Source organism: Sinohyriopsis cumingii, chromosome 10, assembly GCF_028554795.1.
Source record: "Sinohyriopsis cumingii isolate HCF-2022 chromosome 10, ASM2855479v2, whole genome shotgun sequence".
NCBI lineage: Eukaryota > Metazoa > Mollusca > Bivalvia > Unionida > Unionidae > Sinohyriopsis > Sinohyriopsis cumingii.
In genome coordinates, this window is record NC_142970.1 from 4,777,501 (window position 1) to 4,796,491 (window position 18,991).

Consider the following 18,991-nt stretch of genomic DNA (forward strand, 5'->3'; position numbering starts at 1 on the left):
GATTAGCTCGAGAGAGGCTAAAATCAATCAAAACATTTATTCCTGTCCGTGATTCTGTTAGACAAAAATTGCCACAACGTCAAGAAGCCCAAGTTGAATTTACAGAAGGCACAGAACAGATATTTAAACCCATTACAACAATTACTACAAAAGCTGTATGGGGAGATTTTAAGGATGATGAGGATGACGAGGACGAGGAGAAGAAAAAGAAGGGTATTCTTCAAGTATTAAAACGAACCGCTGCGCAGATAAAAAATAGCAGAAAGAAACAAGAAAACAAGAAAGATTTTACGAGATCTTCCAACTGAAATAGCTGCAGCTCAACTTCAACCCGTCGGCGAAGAAATACTTGAAGGTACTGGTGAAGAAATCGACGACGTGAAAAAAAGAACTTACATATAAACCAGTAAAAGAAAACGTAAAATTGGTTAACAAATTTAGGAAAGGGATTGTCAAGGATATTAGAAATACTAAAAATGAAGAACTACCTGGAAAAATATTTATTGGCATATTTAATAAATCTGGTATTTTAAAAGTGATGATAATCTTATTAAATGGATATATCTTGTATATAAAAACAAAAAACAAGCCAGAGATGATGATCTAGAATACAGAAGTCTTGACGAAAGAGTAAAGAGACTTTACAGAGAGGCACTGAAACAAGCAGAACAACAACAATCTTCTCCACCGCGAGAATCTTCTTATCAACTTCCTCAGCCTCTGAAACAGACTGATAAAACCAATAAAAAAAAATACTCAGCCTGTAAATATATTTACCGATGAAGCTCTCAAAACTTTTAATGACAGAGATAAATTAGTTAATATTGCTTTGTTTCATTATAAAAGCAGAGAAAAATATGTGAAACCTGAATATGTTAAATCAATAGCTCCTAAACTTTGGGTTCCTACATTATATTTTGCATGTAAAAAATCAAGTATTAATACTGATGATCCAGAGTATAAAGATCTTGTACAGGATGTAAAAAGAAAGGAAAAACTGTCAAAACCTCCAGAAGAATCAGGTGCCACTGGAAGCGGTTTTCCTTTGGTTACTCAGGGAAGTGGTCTTATTACCTGTCATAACAATGTTCTTTTTGACGTAGAACTACTAGAAATATTGATTGGATGAAAACGAGCTGGGAATAATTCATCAGAAATTGTTAATGAAATATCTGATATTTGTCGAAGATTATTTCAAGGCGGTATTATGGATCGCAGTATTTATCGTTCTCTTATTGATGAAATTGCTGATGATTATCACTGCGACTAAACAATTAATTAATCAGTATATAAAAATGATTATACACACTGCTCAACGTGGACCGATCATGGTCAGGGTAGTAAACTCACGACTGCCAAATTAAAAAACAATTTACGGAGATGGACTTGGTGATACTGTTCAGGGTCTATTTAGAAGGATGGCTCCAAAAGCAATACCGATTGCAAAACAATTAGGGATGAAGGCTATTGAGGCTGTTCGTGATACAATTCCTGGCGCGATTGGTAATCTTACCAGTAAAGCGTTCTCGACAGTCAAGGACAGACTAGCTCGATTAGTACGAAGAAAACAGCAGCAACCAATGAAACTGGCCAGCACTGAAGTTATGCCCGCAAATGTCAGTAAAATAATAAATCAAGCCGCAAATAAAAAACTAGCGGAATTATCTGAAGAAGCGGAAAAAATGTAGCTTCAGGTTTAATAGCAGGAAGCGGTCTTCGTGTCCTTGGCAAGTCAAGGCGACCATGATTTAGATCATGGCAATTATAATAAAATGTTTAAACGTGTATCCGATCCAGCGTTTGATATAGACGCACCCGTTCTCAAAGACGAATCAATACGCGATTATCAATTTTATTCTTATGACGCACGACAACCAAATATACGTGGTCGAATCGAATTACAAGTTCAGGATACAAGTAGATATTTCTTACCCGCCGAAGCGTTTATTGAAGTAGAAGGTGAAATAATAAAAGCAGATGATACTGAGTACGGAGGTGATGTTAGAATCGGTTTTGTTAACAACGGTATTATGGCGTTGTTTGACTGTGCCACATACATGATTGATGGAAGAAATATTGAATCGATTCAAAAAGACGCTGATGTTGCCACAGCGATAATAGGTCTAGCAAGATATGCAGATGAGTATACAAGATCAGCCGGTCCGACAATGATGTTCGCCAAAGACACTTCTGATCACTCAGATCACAGACCGTATGATATAAGACGACCAAGAAATTTTGCCGATAACGCTAATGCTGATGTGTGGCCAGTTGTTTATGCTGCTAATTCAGAGTTCAACTTAGGATTTTCATCACGACGATAGATGTTAAAAGGTAATCGTAGAAATTTCTCATGCGCGATTCCATTATCCCATATCTTTGGATTTTGCAGAAATGTTAGGAAAGTTATCTTCCGGGCTAAACACACAGTTGTGCTCGTAAAAAAAGGTGATGATAATGATGCAATATGGAGACCTGCTGGTGATGCTGGTAAAGTAATACTGACAAAACTTTCATTGTGGATGCCAGTAATGACTCCATCAATTATTGAGGAACAAAAATTACTCTCTTTTATGGATTCAGGCGGTAAATCATTGTTATCATGGTTGACAGTAACTACAGATGCTATTCAAAGTACTGTTAATGGTTTATTCACTTGGAATATAGCATCACAACAGGGTGTGTCTGCGCCACGACATATTTTTATCGCGCTGCAAAATAATAATCGGACGAAATAGATAAGAACGTTCATATATGATATTTGACAAACTTGGAGTTGATGAAGTTTCCTTGCGGATAAATGGACATCAAGAACCAGCTGAAGATATATTGTTAAATTTTGGTCAAAATCACGTAGCGCGTGCATATCATCGTTTGATGTCATTTATGGGACGTGATCAAAATATGGATACTGGGCTGCAAATATCACAGTTAGATTTTACAAATCTGTATCCGATTTATTACTTTTCGCTGGAGCATCTTGATTTATCCAAGCAATCTGTTGTTGATATACACTTTCGAGCTCGTGTTACTGACCCTCCTCCTGATATAGTTCGTTGACCCCTTATTCGCGGCACCTACAGAGTTATACTCTGTTATACTCAGCGACAAAGCGATGTTACTTGAAGGTGGTAGTGGTCGAATCAGAGTCGTTGATGCACCAGCGGAAAATATTTAATCATGTTATTTAAAAACACGAGTATTATCATAAAATGCCATATCATCACGTTAGTGTCAGTCTGACTCCTGGTCAGATTAAAAACCTTCAATTAAATTCAGCAAAAAACTGCGGAATGAAATTATCACTAAAGCGAGATCAGATCACGGGCGGTCAAAATAAATTATCATTATCAGAAAGTCAACTTAAGCATTTCAACAGCGCTAATCAATCAAAAACAGGCGTCAAACTTAATCTCTCTGCGGGTGCGGTTAAAGACTCAATTAAAACAGGCGGTATTTTTCCACTTCTCGTGGCTATTCCAGAATTAATTTCCGCAGCGGCACCTGCCGTAGCAAAAGCAGCCGCGTAAGATGCTGTTGGAACCGCTGCTGGAATGGCTCTAAAGAAACCAACAGGGCGAGGATTAAAAAAAGGAGGGACCGGATTAAGATTACCGGGATCTCGTTGGGGAAGAGGTCTGAGGCTTACAGGATCACTTCCTTAATTATTCTAGCATCAAATTTTGATTTACTTGATGCTGTTCAACAACTGAAAAGAAAAATCTTCAGAGGTATTTTTATGCGAGATCAATTGCCGGACCGGCCAAACAGCGCTGAAACAGGTATTATTAATCTCGATGATAATTCAGAACCTGGTACTCATTGGACCGCATACGCAATTGATCCACGTGGAATCGTTTATTTCGATTCGTATGGGTTAGCTCCACCTCGTGAGTTTATCAAGTATGTCGCACCACTTCACGCAGCGGTTTGGTATTCAACGCTACCAACACAAACAATGACGGATCCGTCAATATGCGGCAGTGAAGTAATTAATGTACCTGACGCTATATCAAAGTCCTTCGCGCCACCTCAAAAAGTCGTGCATGATTATACAAGTAACCGCTTCGTTTTTGAACAGATCTTAAATTATAATGGTTGATATCTACGGAAGATCTTCTACGAGTAAGAAAAAAAATCCGACATTGATTTGTCGAAGTACGCGACTAAAGATGAACTAGATGATATTATGAATCTGGCTGGAGTTGACCCAGATGAGGTTGTTCTTTTTCAGGACCGATACGGAAAACTAAAAACGAGCAAAATCAAATGGAATGATATAGTTCGACGAGTACTCGGTGCGGTCACGGATAACATTCCTGTGTTTACTGACGACGGTAGAATCAGGGATTCAAACATATCGTTTATGACCATCGGAGATGAAATTGCAAGAAGCATTTCTAATCGTGTAAGAAACACCGGCGACACAATGACAGGTGAACTCAACATGAACGGAAACAGGATAGTAGTTTTAAGAGATCCAACATCCGACGAAGATGCCGCGACAAAAATTATGTAGACGTTAACTACAATACCGTTGACGGTAAATTATCCACGTTGCGACCGAGCACAGCACCGTTGACGGTAAATTATCCACGTTGCGGGAAGAGTATGATGTGCACGTAGGCGTTTATGGAAGATTTCGAAGAAATTTTCAAAAAACAGATGAATCCATAAATAAATTCTTCGGCACTCCGCAAGCCGTTGACATAAAACTTTATGATGTCAAAACTAACCTAGACACAACTAAGAAAACACTAGAAGATGTCGTAAGTGGAATGCCTGATATCGTTAACAAAATTAGTCTGATTAAAATTTCAGCCGGAATAACTCCCGGGCATATTACCAATATCGTATACACGGTGTCATCCGGATTCGCAACATGGTCACAGCAACAAAAAAAAAACTATTAAATATACCGCAACAGTCACTGGCGTGTACACGCTGTCTGTGTTCAGTGCTGCGAAATTCTAGATTTTTACAACGTACCCATGGCGTCATTCCACCGACAAGTTTTCTGGAGTTGTGTCTATCATATTAAATAGCGGAAACGAAGAAATATTTATCCTAGAAGCAGCTGATAAGAAATTAACCGCAACACAATCTGTATTTCAGCTACAACATCAATTGCAGGTGTGCTAAATATCATTGCAAAAAAGATAAGTACTTGCACGAATAAAAAATTATCCGATTATATTTTGCACACGGCGACGGTAGCATACTCGAAGTTATCTTGGTTGTTATCAACAGGTCTTAATGATGGAATTATGTCTGATTTTGAATTTACAGAAATGATTAAAATATACAACTGTGCTGGTATTAAGGGCACAAATATATTAAATAATGACATCACTAGAGCTACTCCAGCGGATCGTGACAAACAACTCCGCTGAAAACAGCGATGATCTCAGTAAGTTCGATTAACCCTGAATTTAACGTTAGTTTTCCAACTGCGATTCCAGCAAAAGAAATCGCACTGGCAGAATTACGAGTATATTACAGTTGGACAAATATCAGATCGAAATCATTTAACGGTACACCAGCAAATAATTCGCTTGTATTTGCTAATACAATTAAACATGATTGAACACCTGACTGGGTCGTTGTGGGAATACCAACTGGCAGTTATGAGATTGAGCAAATCAATGAAGAATTTGCGCGTAGAATAAAATCAATAACGGGAAAAGAAGCAAAAATATCAATTAAAGTTCATGAGCCGACGCTATCTTCTACGGTTGAGATACATTCACCTGATTACGCCGTTGATATTTATCAATCATCGATAAGATCCTTACTAGGTTGGCCTGATATTGTGCCAGAATATCATGGACCACCAGAACCACGTCGGGATGATTTTACAATAAAAGAAAAGAAATTTATAACAGCTCCTAAATACCGAAATTTTTATCCGTGGAACGGAACCCGTGAATATAAAGTTTATACTTTTAGTGGTGAAATAAGATAGTTGGACGTTTATGGAATGTATTCTGGCCCTATTGATTCTGAGGTCAAACAATCAATCGATAATATACAAAATTTGTTTTTGTCGTTATCGCAACATTATAATGATGATACAAAACAACAGATCGTTGAGTCAATAAAACATCAAAATCAATTGGAATCAGATTATAATTATGTTAATGAAACTTTCATTAGGGAAGTACGTGATCATGCAATTGTTGCTCGTAATGTTCCTTTCCCCCGCCCTAGAAAGCCATTTATCAATTATTACAGAATAACAGAAAAAGAATATGAAGATAAAGATTTTACATTTGTGGTACCAACATTTAAGAAAAATGAACTAAAAAAAATATGGATACAAATTTTCCTAAAATCATCGAATCATGGAGAAATATCGCACCACCTCCGCCTGTTCTCGGACATGACAATGATCCATACGGCGGAGGCAGACATATTTCACCAGGAATCGTTAATATGACATCGACAATCGCGGTTAATCTCGTTTGTGATGTGATCGATGGCAACTATCAAATAGATCTTGGAAAATCAAATCAGGCTCAACAAGGATGCATTTTATACACGTTCACACCACAGGTTTCCCCTGAGTATTTCATCGTGCAAGTACCAACCAATCCTGTATATCTGCGGTGTCATAATAATATGTTAACACAAATAAATTTTAAGTTCACAGACCACTTCGGACGCTTAGTTGACCTGAGGGGAGAGGAATTGATAGTGAATCTGTATGTGAAATCTTAATGATTTTTCAGAAATATTTTATTTATTCTGAAATAATTATTATAATCTCAAATATTTTATTCCGAAATATTTATTTATTCAGAAATTGATTGGGTGGTTGGTACTTAAAATCATGTAAATCAATCAGATTGATTGCTTTGATGGGGTAAATCATACTTAAAATTGTACAAATCAATCAGATTGTCTGTTTTGATGGGGTGGTTGGTACTTGAAATTGTGCAAATTGCAATAATTATTATAATCTGAAATATTTTATTCTGAAATAATTATTATAATCTGACATATTTTATTCTGAAATAATTATTATAATCTGAAATATTTTATTCTGAAATATTTTATTTATTAAGAAATTGATGGGGTGGTTGGTACTTAAAATCGTGTAAATCAATCAGATTGTTAATTTTGACGGGTAAAATTGTACGTAAAATTGTGCAAATCAATCAGATTGTTTGTTTTGATGGGGTAAATGGTACTTAAAATTGTGCAAATTACAATAATTATTATGATCTGAAATAATTAATATAATCTGAAATATTTTATTGTGAAATATTTTATTTATTCAGAAATTGATGGGGTAAATGGTACATAAAATCATATAAATCAATCAGTTTGTTAATTCTGATGGGGTGGTTGGTACTCAAATCATGTAAATGAATTAGTTTGTTAATCCTGAAGGGGTGATTGGTATTCAAATCGATCAAATAAAAAATATTTCAGAATAAATAAAAAATATTTCAGAATTAAATACTTCAGAATAAATAAATTTTAACAAAAATAAACAGTAGCATGATGAGCGGTTATCAATTTCATGGGTTCCTGCACTGACCTGTGTGTCTCCATGGGATCATTTGTTTCAGACTTTTCTTATGGTCTTTTCTCGGCATCCCATGATCGTTTCTTTTAGCCAAACATTTTTTCTAAATTTTTTTGTGGGTACTCATGTGACTTAGAGCTTTTACGTCCACGCTACTGTTTACTTTGGGGGCGTCATAGACATATCTCCGGAGAATTTTTCTAACCTAAACGAATGGTATAATATTCAGAAGATTGTCTATGCGCCATGTACACCCCTTAGGAGAAAATCCCGGGGCTGCTAAACACACTACGGTTTCATAGTTTGAGATGTACATGTGCTGCTGCCGCCCCCACTTTTATATAGGAAAAACCCTACCATAGGTACCGTCGACAGTATGTCCTTTATGAGATTCGAACTGGAGACCCCCAGAATGAGAATCAGCTGCGCTATGGTTCCTAATCTGATTATATACGCTTTAAAAGTTATTATATAGCTAACCATCACTGAAGAAATCTCTATCTCTACAAAGTTAATATTAAATCATTGGATAAAACAAATAAATTTTTCAGTTCTGCACACAGATGAAACGTATTTCTGCTTAATAAGTCAGATTTGGAAAGTTAGTTATTTTTCGGGATAACATATGTACCGGAAAAACGTTCTGGCTAACTGCCACACTGTACACATCGTAGCGAACCAGGAAAACCGAACGATTCGGCTACTTGTTATTATCGCAGAAAACATACATCACTATAACACAAGTATCGATAAATGGACCAAACTGCTACACTATAGACATCGTAGCGAACCAGGAAAACCGAACGAATTTAATAAAAAAAAAATATATTGTTTGTGCAAAATACAGTCACTGATATAAGGAAGATAATTGATACTATTCCTGTAAGACAACGGAAAATAACTGATATTCTTCCCGTTAGCCAGCTCTAGAAAGATCAAAATTAAATACGGTTTTGTCGAACTCAACTGACTTTAGAAACACACAGAAAAAATATTATTTACAAATTTATATTTATGTGCAACAATTTTCCGCTTACAATCGTAAACAGGTATGCAGATCCGTGACAAGGTAAAAGGGAAGTAACTCAATTAAATAAGTATGCTCAACGGAGTTATCTCCTTCTTCAGGTAAGTAGTCTGTTCGTATACTATAGACCCAAATATTAAATAAATAGTTAATAAATATAATTCGAGGTAATTTGACGACGTATCTCCATCACTGATATCGGAAGATGATTCTTTGATCACATTTTTTAGAAAAAGTGGATCTACTGATATTTTCCGCGACAGAATGTATTGAAAACCTTTCAATATTAAAATATTTGCCAGCTGCATACATCGATTTAAATATTCTCTCTTCACCCGTCTCTAAATTTATAGATAAGACTGCTTTGGCACTCTTATTATTACAACCGGTGTTTCCAAGTCTACAATTCTGACTTTGCGTGACAAATCTCAGATTGGATAAATTATTATTAAGTTTATTTCTATCAATATGATCAATCACAAAACCACCTTTGATCAACCCCTTGTGACACTCGTATATGAATCGATGACAGAAATAATGTTTTCTCCCATCAGCATTGAACGTCAGATAACATGTATTACTAATAACACCAACTGCTCTCTTCAACCTGCAATTTCTGATCACACCATTACGATTTGATTCGTAATTCTTGATGATAGGATGCTTCACAAACTCGTTCATATTTTGCTCCATTTATATAATAATAGTATTTGTTTAAATCATAATTTGTCTGAGAATTTATTTAAATAATCCTCTTCACGTTTTATAACTCTGTCACTGTCATTATTTTTGTTTATCATAATATCTTTTAAGTTCCCTGTATCGCTTACCACCACAACAAGCACATAACTGTGTCTTCCCCCGGACTCCGACACCACATCGCAGACACGGTATTGGTCCTAAACTACCATTACGAACATATTGTGAATGTTGTCCGCAGAATTCGTTTTTACAGGATTTATTACAGTGAGTTAATGAACCGGTCATCAACCATTTGCAGTGAGACAATATATATAATATTTTTCATTTAAATACTTGTTTGAAATATAATATGAGCGAGTTCGATAGATTGTCCCTAATCAAGCCCTAGAGCGCAGATAAATTTAATCTCTACAGAATATCTCCCGACCTACCGATGCGAGATATGGTTGATCCGAAAAATAAGTTTATTAATAAAATTCACGGCGCCAAGAAAGAATTTCACACAGATGGTGCATCTCATGTATGGTCAACGTTCAAGATTATACGCAACGGTGTCTTCGACGCTACGATGAATGACGAACGAGCAGAGCTATCATTAACTACATTGATAATTGCAAATATCTTTTCAGAATAAAATTTGTCGTGCTAACAGAAACAGGTAATTGGATTATCCGTGTCAAATATGATACTGTACACAAGGCTGAAAAACTGTCATACTAAATAAAGATTCCAAACCAGGTCTATTGACTGGCATTGACAACCCATATTATGAGCGAGCGTATCCTGTGACCGCGGTTATTTATGGAACCTATGTGATAAATGAAAAAACCAACGTTGATAAACTGGCTCCGATGAAATTTTCAAAAATAAACTGTGTGGCTGAACGAGTAATAGAACATTTTACAGTTTCGACTGGTGGAAACGGCTTAACGGATAAAAGACGTAAAATAATAAACACGTGGGGAGAAATGGTTAAAGATACAGGGGCGTCAATGAAAGATGTGGCTGAACCAGGGAAAAAACTAAAGTTCCCAATAACCGTAGCAACTATAACAGGAGAAATATTGTTTGAATCAAAATATAAATCAGAAGGTGCTTCTATCGAAATTATTGATCATAACGCATACGCTTGGACTAGCGCAGTAACAGTGTTTCCACGAAATCGAACTGTTAAAATTTACCCCGGAGACATGTTTGATTTTGTTAACGAAATAAGTAAAGACGATCCTGTGTCAGTATGGTTATTTCAGAGTTCTAACGACGAATAATCTGTGGAAGAAAAAAAATTGATCAGTTTGTACGACCTAAAGCGTTATTTATTGAAAAGGTCTTCTCCATGAGAAAATGAGAAATCTGACGAACTATTGACCAACTGTTTTACTGTTCCGTCAGTTGCGGCTCATTTTGCTAGAAAGAAAAATTCGTGGAAACCAACTAGATTTGATTTTTTCAATGACATAATATCCAGTTGTGTCGAATACGGACACGGTGGATTATGGAATACTAAATACGATCACAGAGATGTTATTTCGGCTGATATGGTCGCGTGTTATCCCGGAAGTTTTCTCGGGTACGGAGATTGTTCTGTGTACTTTGAGCGATTCGGTCATTAGACGCATGAAATGACACGAGTATCAATAAATGGACCATTACCGGATTTTGATCTGACTGGATTCGCTTGTATCGAGTCATTCGAGTTTGTTATGGGACTTCATCCAATTTGTTATGTTTGGTTTGGAAAACATTTTTCAGAAAAAATGTGGGCACCAATAGTACTGTTACGGTATATGCTTGATTGTGCGATGTTAATATCGTTGACGATCAGCGAAGCAATTATATCATATCGGAAACAAACAGAAGTTCGGTTACCACAACAGAAACAGTATTCTGATGAAAACCCGGATAAAACAGATTACAAGAATAAAATTACGAAAGATCTTGACAGAAAAATAATTGACAAGTTCACTCAAGGAGGATCATACGATCATAAACGACATTGCGCAAGATTGATCATGGACGATGCTGAGTTAGATTTTATAATCGCTGATACAACGAAGAAAAACACTTATATAAGTCGAGAAATAGCTTTCTTGTCAAATGGAACTAAACTAGGCACAATCGTGAGCTACATGGACGGTGATTCACCTCAGTATACTCATTTAAGATCATCGATGCTCGCACATGTTTCAATAAATCTGTTATCGGTGATAAATAAGGTTTCTACACTCGCTGTCAGAGTTGCCACGGACTCGTTTTATATCAATAAAAAATATTCAGGATTGTTAGAACAACTATATATCGATACTTGTGCACAGTGGGGTTCGTGGAGAATAAAAAAAGAAAACATACTCGATTATTCCGAATTCGCTGAGGTTACGGTTAAATATATTTATTGTAAAAAATATCAAACATTAAAGCTATCTTCTGCACCATCGGTGTACGATCCAATAACCAGAAATAAAACGGTTTATCTGAACGGACCAGAGGGTTCTGGTAAGACGACTCGAGTAATCGAATTATTTCAGAATTCAGATATGATCGTTTTAACTCCTACACATAGACTCGCGCGAGGGATGAAACAACGAGGGGTACAATCGTGTACTTATCACAGCTTCTTCCGATGGAAGGGTGATGCTTGGACTTCTTCAAGAATGGGTGAAAAATATATTCCGAGGATTATCGTTTGGGATGAAATATGTACAGTATCGTTAGAAACATTAAAAACGTTTCTTGATTGGCTGTTAACAAGAAATACTGCTATGATAATGTGTGGCGACCACGGTCAACCACCAACTTTTGTTGGGCCATCTCCACATGGATGGCTGAATGATTTTGTTGAGCACTTCGAAGAAGTGACTGATGATCATAGAGCACTTGATCCAGAAGTAAGGGGTTTTAAAAAATTAATCTGACTACAGTCGAATAAAATTCAATGTGAAGTAATACGTGAAGTGATTTCAGAAACACCCATGAACGACTTTTTGCGCGCGTGGAGATTAAACAATTTGATAGTTGCAAGTAGAAAGATAGTCAGAGACACACTTCTGCAGTTGTTTCAGTTACAACGAGAAAAGTTTCCAACGATTACAGTTCCGTTATGTTATCGACCAGCAGATACACGATGACAAAATATTGCCGTTGATATACCAGGACAGATCGAGAAACAGAATTTAGTGTTGAATGATATTGTCGCAGTTGGTGTCAATGTTGTTGAAGATGCGCTAAAACAAATAAATCACCGTGGACGCTAGGATACGCGATGACGATTCATTCATCTCAAGGATTAACTATTACTGGTACAGCTGTTTGGATCGTCGATGATCGTATCGAGTGGTCACATTTGGTTCATCTCGCAGTATCTAGAGTCAGAAGAATATCTCAGCTACGAAGTGTTATCCTGGACGAGTCAGTGATCAATGACGATGATGTTGGCGGTGACATAATAAGAAAAACTTAGCTGGTTATAAACAGTGTGATAAAAAAAATAAACGCGACTTTGATCTTGACGTTGAATTTATTAATACGCTGAAACAGCAGCAGAATAATCACTGTGCAAGTTGTAATTGTATAATGATATGGCGGTATCTGAAAAATGATCCAAGACAATTTACTGTAGATAGGAAAGATAACCATCTTGGTCATACACGAGAAAACACAATGCTGACCTGTATTGAATGTAATCGACGTAGGGGTGCTAGTTAAGTGATTGCGGTGATAATTGAGTGTCCTCGGGAATTATTTGTAGTTGTTCACGTACAAATCCACGTTGAGGAGCAGTTGAATCTAGTCTGTAGGTTGATGGTCTACCAGTGCATCTTGTTACGTTAGATATCTTGTGTGTCGTAATACTCCAAATAGGATCAGTTGCTCTTTTATTACCACCTTCAAGTTCACCTTGTTCATATAAATATCTTACGGTCACATTACCTAATACTGGCTGTGTTGAAAAATCACGTCGTTGTACATGTATATTTTTTGGGGGGTAATTGCGTTAAGGTTTCATATTGGTTGTTCGAGTAATCTCATTATTTAATGCAGCTATCACACTTGGTAATCTTGCCACCCATTCGCGAGATCTTTTATCTTGAATGAATTCCTTCGCGTATTGATATCCAAATAACCGTTCAGCAAGTGTTCGATTAATTGTTCAACAATTGCCTGATCACGATGAATTGCAGTATGTCCTCGTCTGATTTTGACATTATGTTGCTTCATCAAAGATGATACTGGACCAAGAAATGTTTGCCAGGATCAACCTGTAATAGTTGTGGCCATCGTAATGGTCCTTGTTGATAAATTCGTTCAAACGCATCGGATTCTTCAGATGATGTTTTCGTTGATAATGGTTCTGCCTCTTTATATCTACTTGCAACGTCAATGACAGTTAACGCGTATTTGTAGGTTATTTGACGTCTACGTACATTAATCGTATCATAAGGTAAAAACAGAATATCTGCTTGATGAACTTCATTAGGAACGATAACATCGAAATACGCGTGCTGAATTCGTTTCGGTGATGGTAGGTGAATTTGCCATATTGCTTGTTTGGATAACCACGCTTTAGCAGTAGACTGTTTAACCGCTGCTGCATCAGCGAGTTTACCAATTCCTGCTTTACCCCTCCAATATGCCCTTGGACTATAATAAATTGATTCCATTTATAATTAATTACCAGCCCCTAATACGAGTTTACCTTTCATTGCAGATTTTACTAACCAATTAGCTAATGATTCTCTGATATTTTTATTTTTTATGGAATCTAGCGAATGAATCAACTTCACATCTGCAATATGCCTATGTTGTAGATCTTTATTTTTATAAGCCACATCATGAACGTGACATGCTTTATCAATATCATTTATGGGATACTCATCTGGTTTTGGTTGATCCTGATTGTCAAGCCTGATATCGAGTCGAGTACCAGGACCACAATAATTATATCCTGGAAGATGTTTTTCTCCAGGGTATTTAGCCCATGGCGTTCCTGGGAAATTTGACATTAATTTAGCAATATCACCACCATCTTTTGTGGGTAAAAAAGAAAACTTTTTTCTGTTACATACTGCACACCTTCCACCATATGCTATTCACGCATTTATTGTTGTAACCGTAGATAGATCATTAGTTGGAGTTTTAACTCTACAACGTAAACAATATAGATTCATATTATTTATATATGGATATAATTGATTTCTCAGCGACACGAAAATAAGAACCAATTAAACACCATCCTGTGTTGCCAAATTCGATCAGAATGATAATAATAGGTCCATCTGGATCGGGTAAGACGCAATTATTACTTAATCTGATAATGAGATGGCTAAAATGGGATAAGTTATATTTGGTAACACCATCAGTTGATGATCAACGATGTTATGATGTACTTAAAGATTTCAATGAAAACGCAAGATTACTGGACGAAGATAATGATGTTATAGAGTTTATAACCGATATTGATGAAGCACCCAGCCTTGATATTTTAGACAGATTTATTAATAATTTAGTTGTATACGATGATGTGATGCTGGACAAACAATCAAACCCTGCCAGAATTTTTTTCACGTGGCAGACATAAAAACACTGATGTAATTTATGTTACTCAGTGATACACACAAATACCAAAGTAATCAGAGATAACTGTAATATTTTAGTTATGTTTAATGGAGTTGATACGCATAGGTTGCGAAATATTCATCAAACTTGGTGTACCGGTGACATGGATATAATTAAATTCAGAAATTTCTTTTCACATGCACAATCAACAACGGCACGGGTTTATAAAAATAAATTTACGTGATCCTAGAACAAGATATCGTATTGGACTTGATAAAAATTTTGGATAAATTGATAGCAGCAGAGGGAGCGGGGACCTCCGGTATGTAAACACAACTCTCGGTCAGGTTAGTAGTGACCTTTTTTTTCTTCAGAAGAAGCTTATATTTTAAGCAAATTATGTTTCAGACAAGTGGTGCTAGAATCGTTAGCAGGTCAGACGTACATCAGTACATTTACCGCTCCGGTGGCCTAGTGGTTAGAGCGTCCGCCTCGGATGCGGGAGGTCGTGGGTTCAATCCCGGCCGAGTCATACCAAAGACTTACTAAAATGGTACTAACAGCTGTCTCGCTTGGCGCTCAGCATTAAGAGGTTAGTGTTAGGACTGGTCGGCCTGGTGTCAGGATAATGTGACTGGGTCGGTCATCATGATACATGTCTGCGGCATGATGCCCCAGTGCTAGACATCACCATAAACTGCCACATTGCAGACATCGTAGCGATATGACTGAAAAATTGTTAAAGCTACGTTAAAAATCAAAATCACATCACATCACATCACGACATTCCTACGGTTGCAAACTTAAGAGTCAAAAATCTCTTTGGCGTCAAAACTGGACGTCAGACTGAGTAATAAACAAACGGGCATCAAACGTGGGGGTCAAATAAAAGAAATTTGAGGTCTCTGAAGCGCATATGAGGGTAGAGAGAAACACTGTACATGTACACATTGTACCGTAATCAGCTGATAGTTCCAGCAACCATTATATATTGACTGTAACTTATTTTTTCTTATTTGCAATATGCACTTGCTGAATAAAAATAAATCAGATGCGTAATGTAGTAGTTCTGGTGATCCTGCATGTCGATGATTATATTATTTAACGAACATTAATCAATTACCGAAAAGACTAGAAAATTACAACTGTTAGACACACACACACACACACACACACACACACACACATATATATATATATATATATATATATATATATATATATATATATATATATATATATATATATATGATGGTGTGGTGTGTGTGTTTGTGTGTGTTGTTGTGTGTGTGTTGATGTCTCCATTATATTTATGTAGAATTCATCATTATACTATGTATTGTAATCTATAATATTAGTACCAAATAAAACTTACAACTTACATTCTAAAAAAATGAAAAGTTTTATTCTATACAATGTATGATTTAGATCCATGTTAAAGCACACCTCAACATCATACATCTATATTCTCTTAATTATGAGGATCTCGTACGATGAAATATAAATATAATCATTATTTAAAGCATTTCATGTAAACGTTTGTTCTCTAAATTCATAATGTATCATTCAGTTTCACTTCAAATTACTAAATCTGAAAACAAATCAATGCAGGTAATCTGTTTTCGTCTATATATAATGGCCTCATATTTTGGTTACCTGTTTTCGTCGACATATAGTGCTTTTAGTATGTTAATGCATTTTTAATGATATCTTTGTAGAACATTTTTTGATACTAAATGAACTCTATATAGAAAACAATGACCACCGTTAAGTGATTTTCGTTAGCTGAATCTCTCATGCATTATTTAAAATGTATGCTCATTATTACTGAAAGTGAACATGTACAAGAGCAACAAAACATCATATTATATATATATATATATATATATATATATATATATATATATATATATATATATATATATATATATATATATATAGTATAGCGTTCTTTCCTTTGGGTGGCTAGTTTTTAACCTTGGTAACGGCACAGAAGAGGTCGACATCGATGACCGACAATATAAGGTAACGGATACAGCAAGATTTATACGTTTTAGTTTAGGGTTTGGGTACTTTAATTCATTTTCAGCACACCATACGCTATACACGGCGGCCAGTATGTTTTGGTGAAAGAAATTCCGGAGGGCAACAGTGAGGTGCGTGAGTAATATATAAAGGCGAGTGCCTTAAATAGCTCGGCAACCCTGAACCCCATTTGTTTTGGACAAGGGTAAATACCATATAAATTTATAACAAGATAACTCAAATAATAAACAAGATGACTGGGTCGCAGTTAGGAGCATTTAAGAATCATTTAGATGAAGTTGTAGAAACAAACAACTAGGAAATAAAAAAAATATAAGTAATGAAGGATAGGAAGGGAGGAAGAATGGAAAAAAGCTAACAACTAGGAAGAGTTGGTGATGGTTATGGCAGTTGTATTTGTTGGGTGTGATATTGGTTTTCTGCTGGTAAAATGCATGAAACAGTCGTTAATATTGACACACAAAAAGAAGATTTGAAGAGAATGATTTTTTTCTAGATTAGATGCAATGGTTGCTAGTCATGATCTTGGTAGTTAGTTTCTAGTAAGCTTAATTTTACACTTTCGATGGTAAATCATTTTGAATTGGACGACGATTAATATAGTAAACGTAGAAATGGCGATTATGTTTGTGTCCAGAAGGAACTGTATGATTAAACGTCACAATTTGAAATAGGAGAAACACTGCCATAAATATTTCGTCTGCAAATTACCCTCAATGAAACGCGTGAGCACTGCAAGCCCGTTAAATGTTTACTGGTATGTACCTTTGCTTGCAACTGGTAAGGCTGAATTAGTAAGGCAAGAATTGTACAGATCACCGACAAGATGTGTCATAATTGTTGCTAAATAAAGCTATTACAGTACAATGAATCAACATTTGCTGTTTCTCCACTTAATTGATGCACACATTTTCAGGCATAAATATAATCAATATAAAACATGTTCAACATATTTCATAACATTAGCCAAGGCAAATACAAATGAAAAACTTACGGAACAAGTGAAGGCAAACTCGATGATTCAAGTTATCTCCAATATAGCGCATTCACATTCAGGTTTTCAACCAACGCCCCAACAGACTGGTTCGATGTTAGATTGTGCCGTGTCGCTGAATACTGATATGTTAGCTGAGCACAGTTTGCTCGGATTTATTATTAGAAGTAATGAACAAATCTGGTGACGTGTATATATATATATATATATATATATATATATATATATATATATATATATAATCGGCGAATTTATTAGTTTAGTCTGGTTCTCTGCCCTAATTCACTATGTTAAGATTAGACAAACACAAGGCTCAAGACATATTTAATAACAAAATTCCAGCCCCTTTTATCCTGCATTTTATCTCAAACTCCTTGTAGTATTTGAGTTAAATGGGCCTCATTTCGTTTTAAAATAACAGGGGCGCAGCCATTTTTTAAAATTCGAAGCAGAAGATAACGTTTAATGCACACAATTAACGTATTTCGTTTGAACGGATTATCTGCACCAAGGACATACAGTGTAAAATAAACGTTTGTATAATGCAAGTCTGATGCTATAGATCAACATTGTGAGTGAGTCACAGTACAACCATATTTTGCTCTGTACATGAAAGATTATTTATCTCTGATATACATATGATGAACTAGAGCAATATGTATAAGCAATACATAGATGGTATAGCAGTCTATAGAGTTTGGCAGTTCTATATACATACGTCACGGGTCAATATATAGACCGATATTACCTTTTAGGAATACGAAATCACATAAATTATAAATGGCCATAACATTAACATATAACTTTCGATGACGATGATATTAATACAATGGTGACGGTTAAGATGAGAATGATACCTGAATAACTTGAGGAACGTAACGTGAACAAATTATGTATTACATTCAAGGATCTGAAATTCATTCGGAACATTCGATTCTTTTCAACCTGAATAAAACTGTACATGATTATTTTGGATTCACTTTATACTAATATAAGTTCCTCTTTCAGTTTCGTTTTATACTTTTGATAATTAAATTATTTGTTAAGTTTCACAATATTTGTTGGCTTTGGTTCTTTGTGTTACTGACTGTAATTGATGACCGTAGAGTCATAACAATACAACCTGCACGCACGT

General features: G+C 35.8%; 1 protein-coding gene across 2 annotated transcripts in view; it reads right to left on the reverse strand.

The window, feature by feature from the left end:
• The window catches only part of LOC149789515 (uncharacterized), a 171,403-nt gene extending 153,472 nt beyond the window's left edge, over positions 1-17,931 (reverse strand). For both annotated transcript variants that reach the window (XM_089971563.1, XM_089971562.1), the window contains exon 1: positions 17,857-17,931. In XM_089971563.1, coding sequence (XP_089827689.1) covers positions 17,857-17,908 — 52 coding nt within the window. In that variant the 5' untranslated portion in view covers positions 17,909-17,931. The remainder of the gene's footprint in view (positions 1-17,856) is intronic.
• Between the last annotated feature and the right edge of the window lie 1,060 nt (positions 17,932-18,991).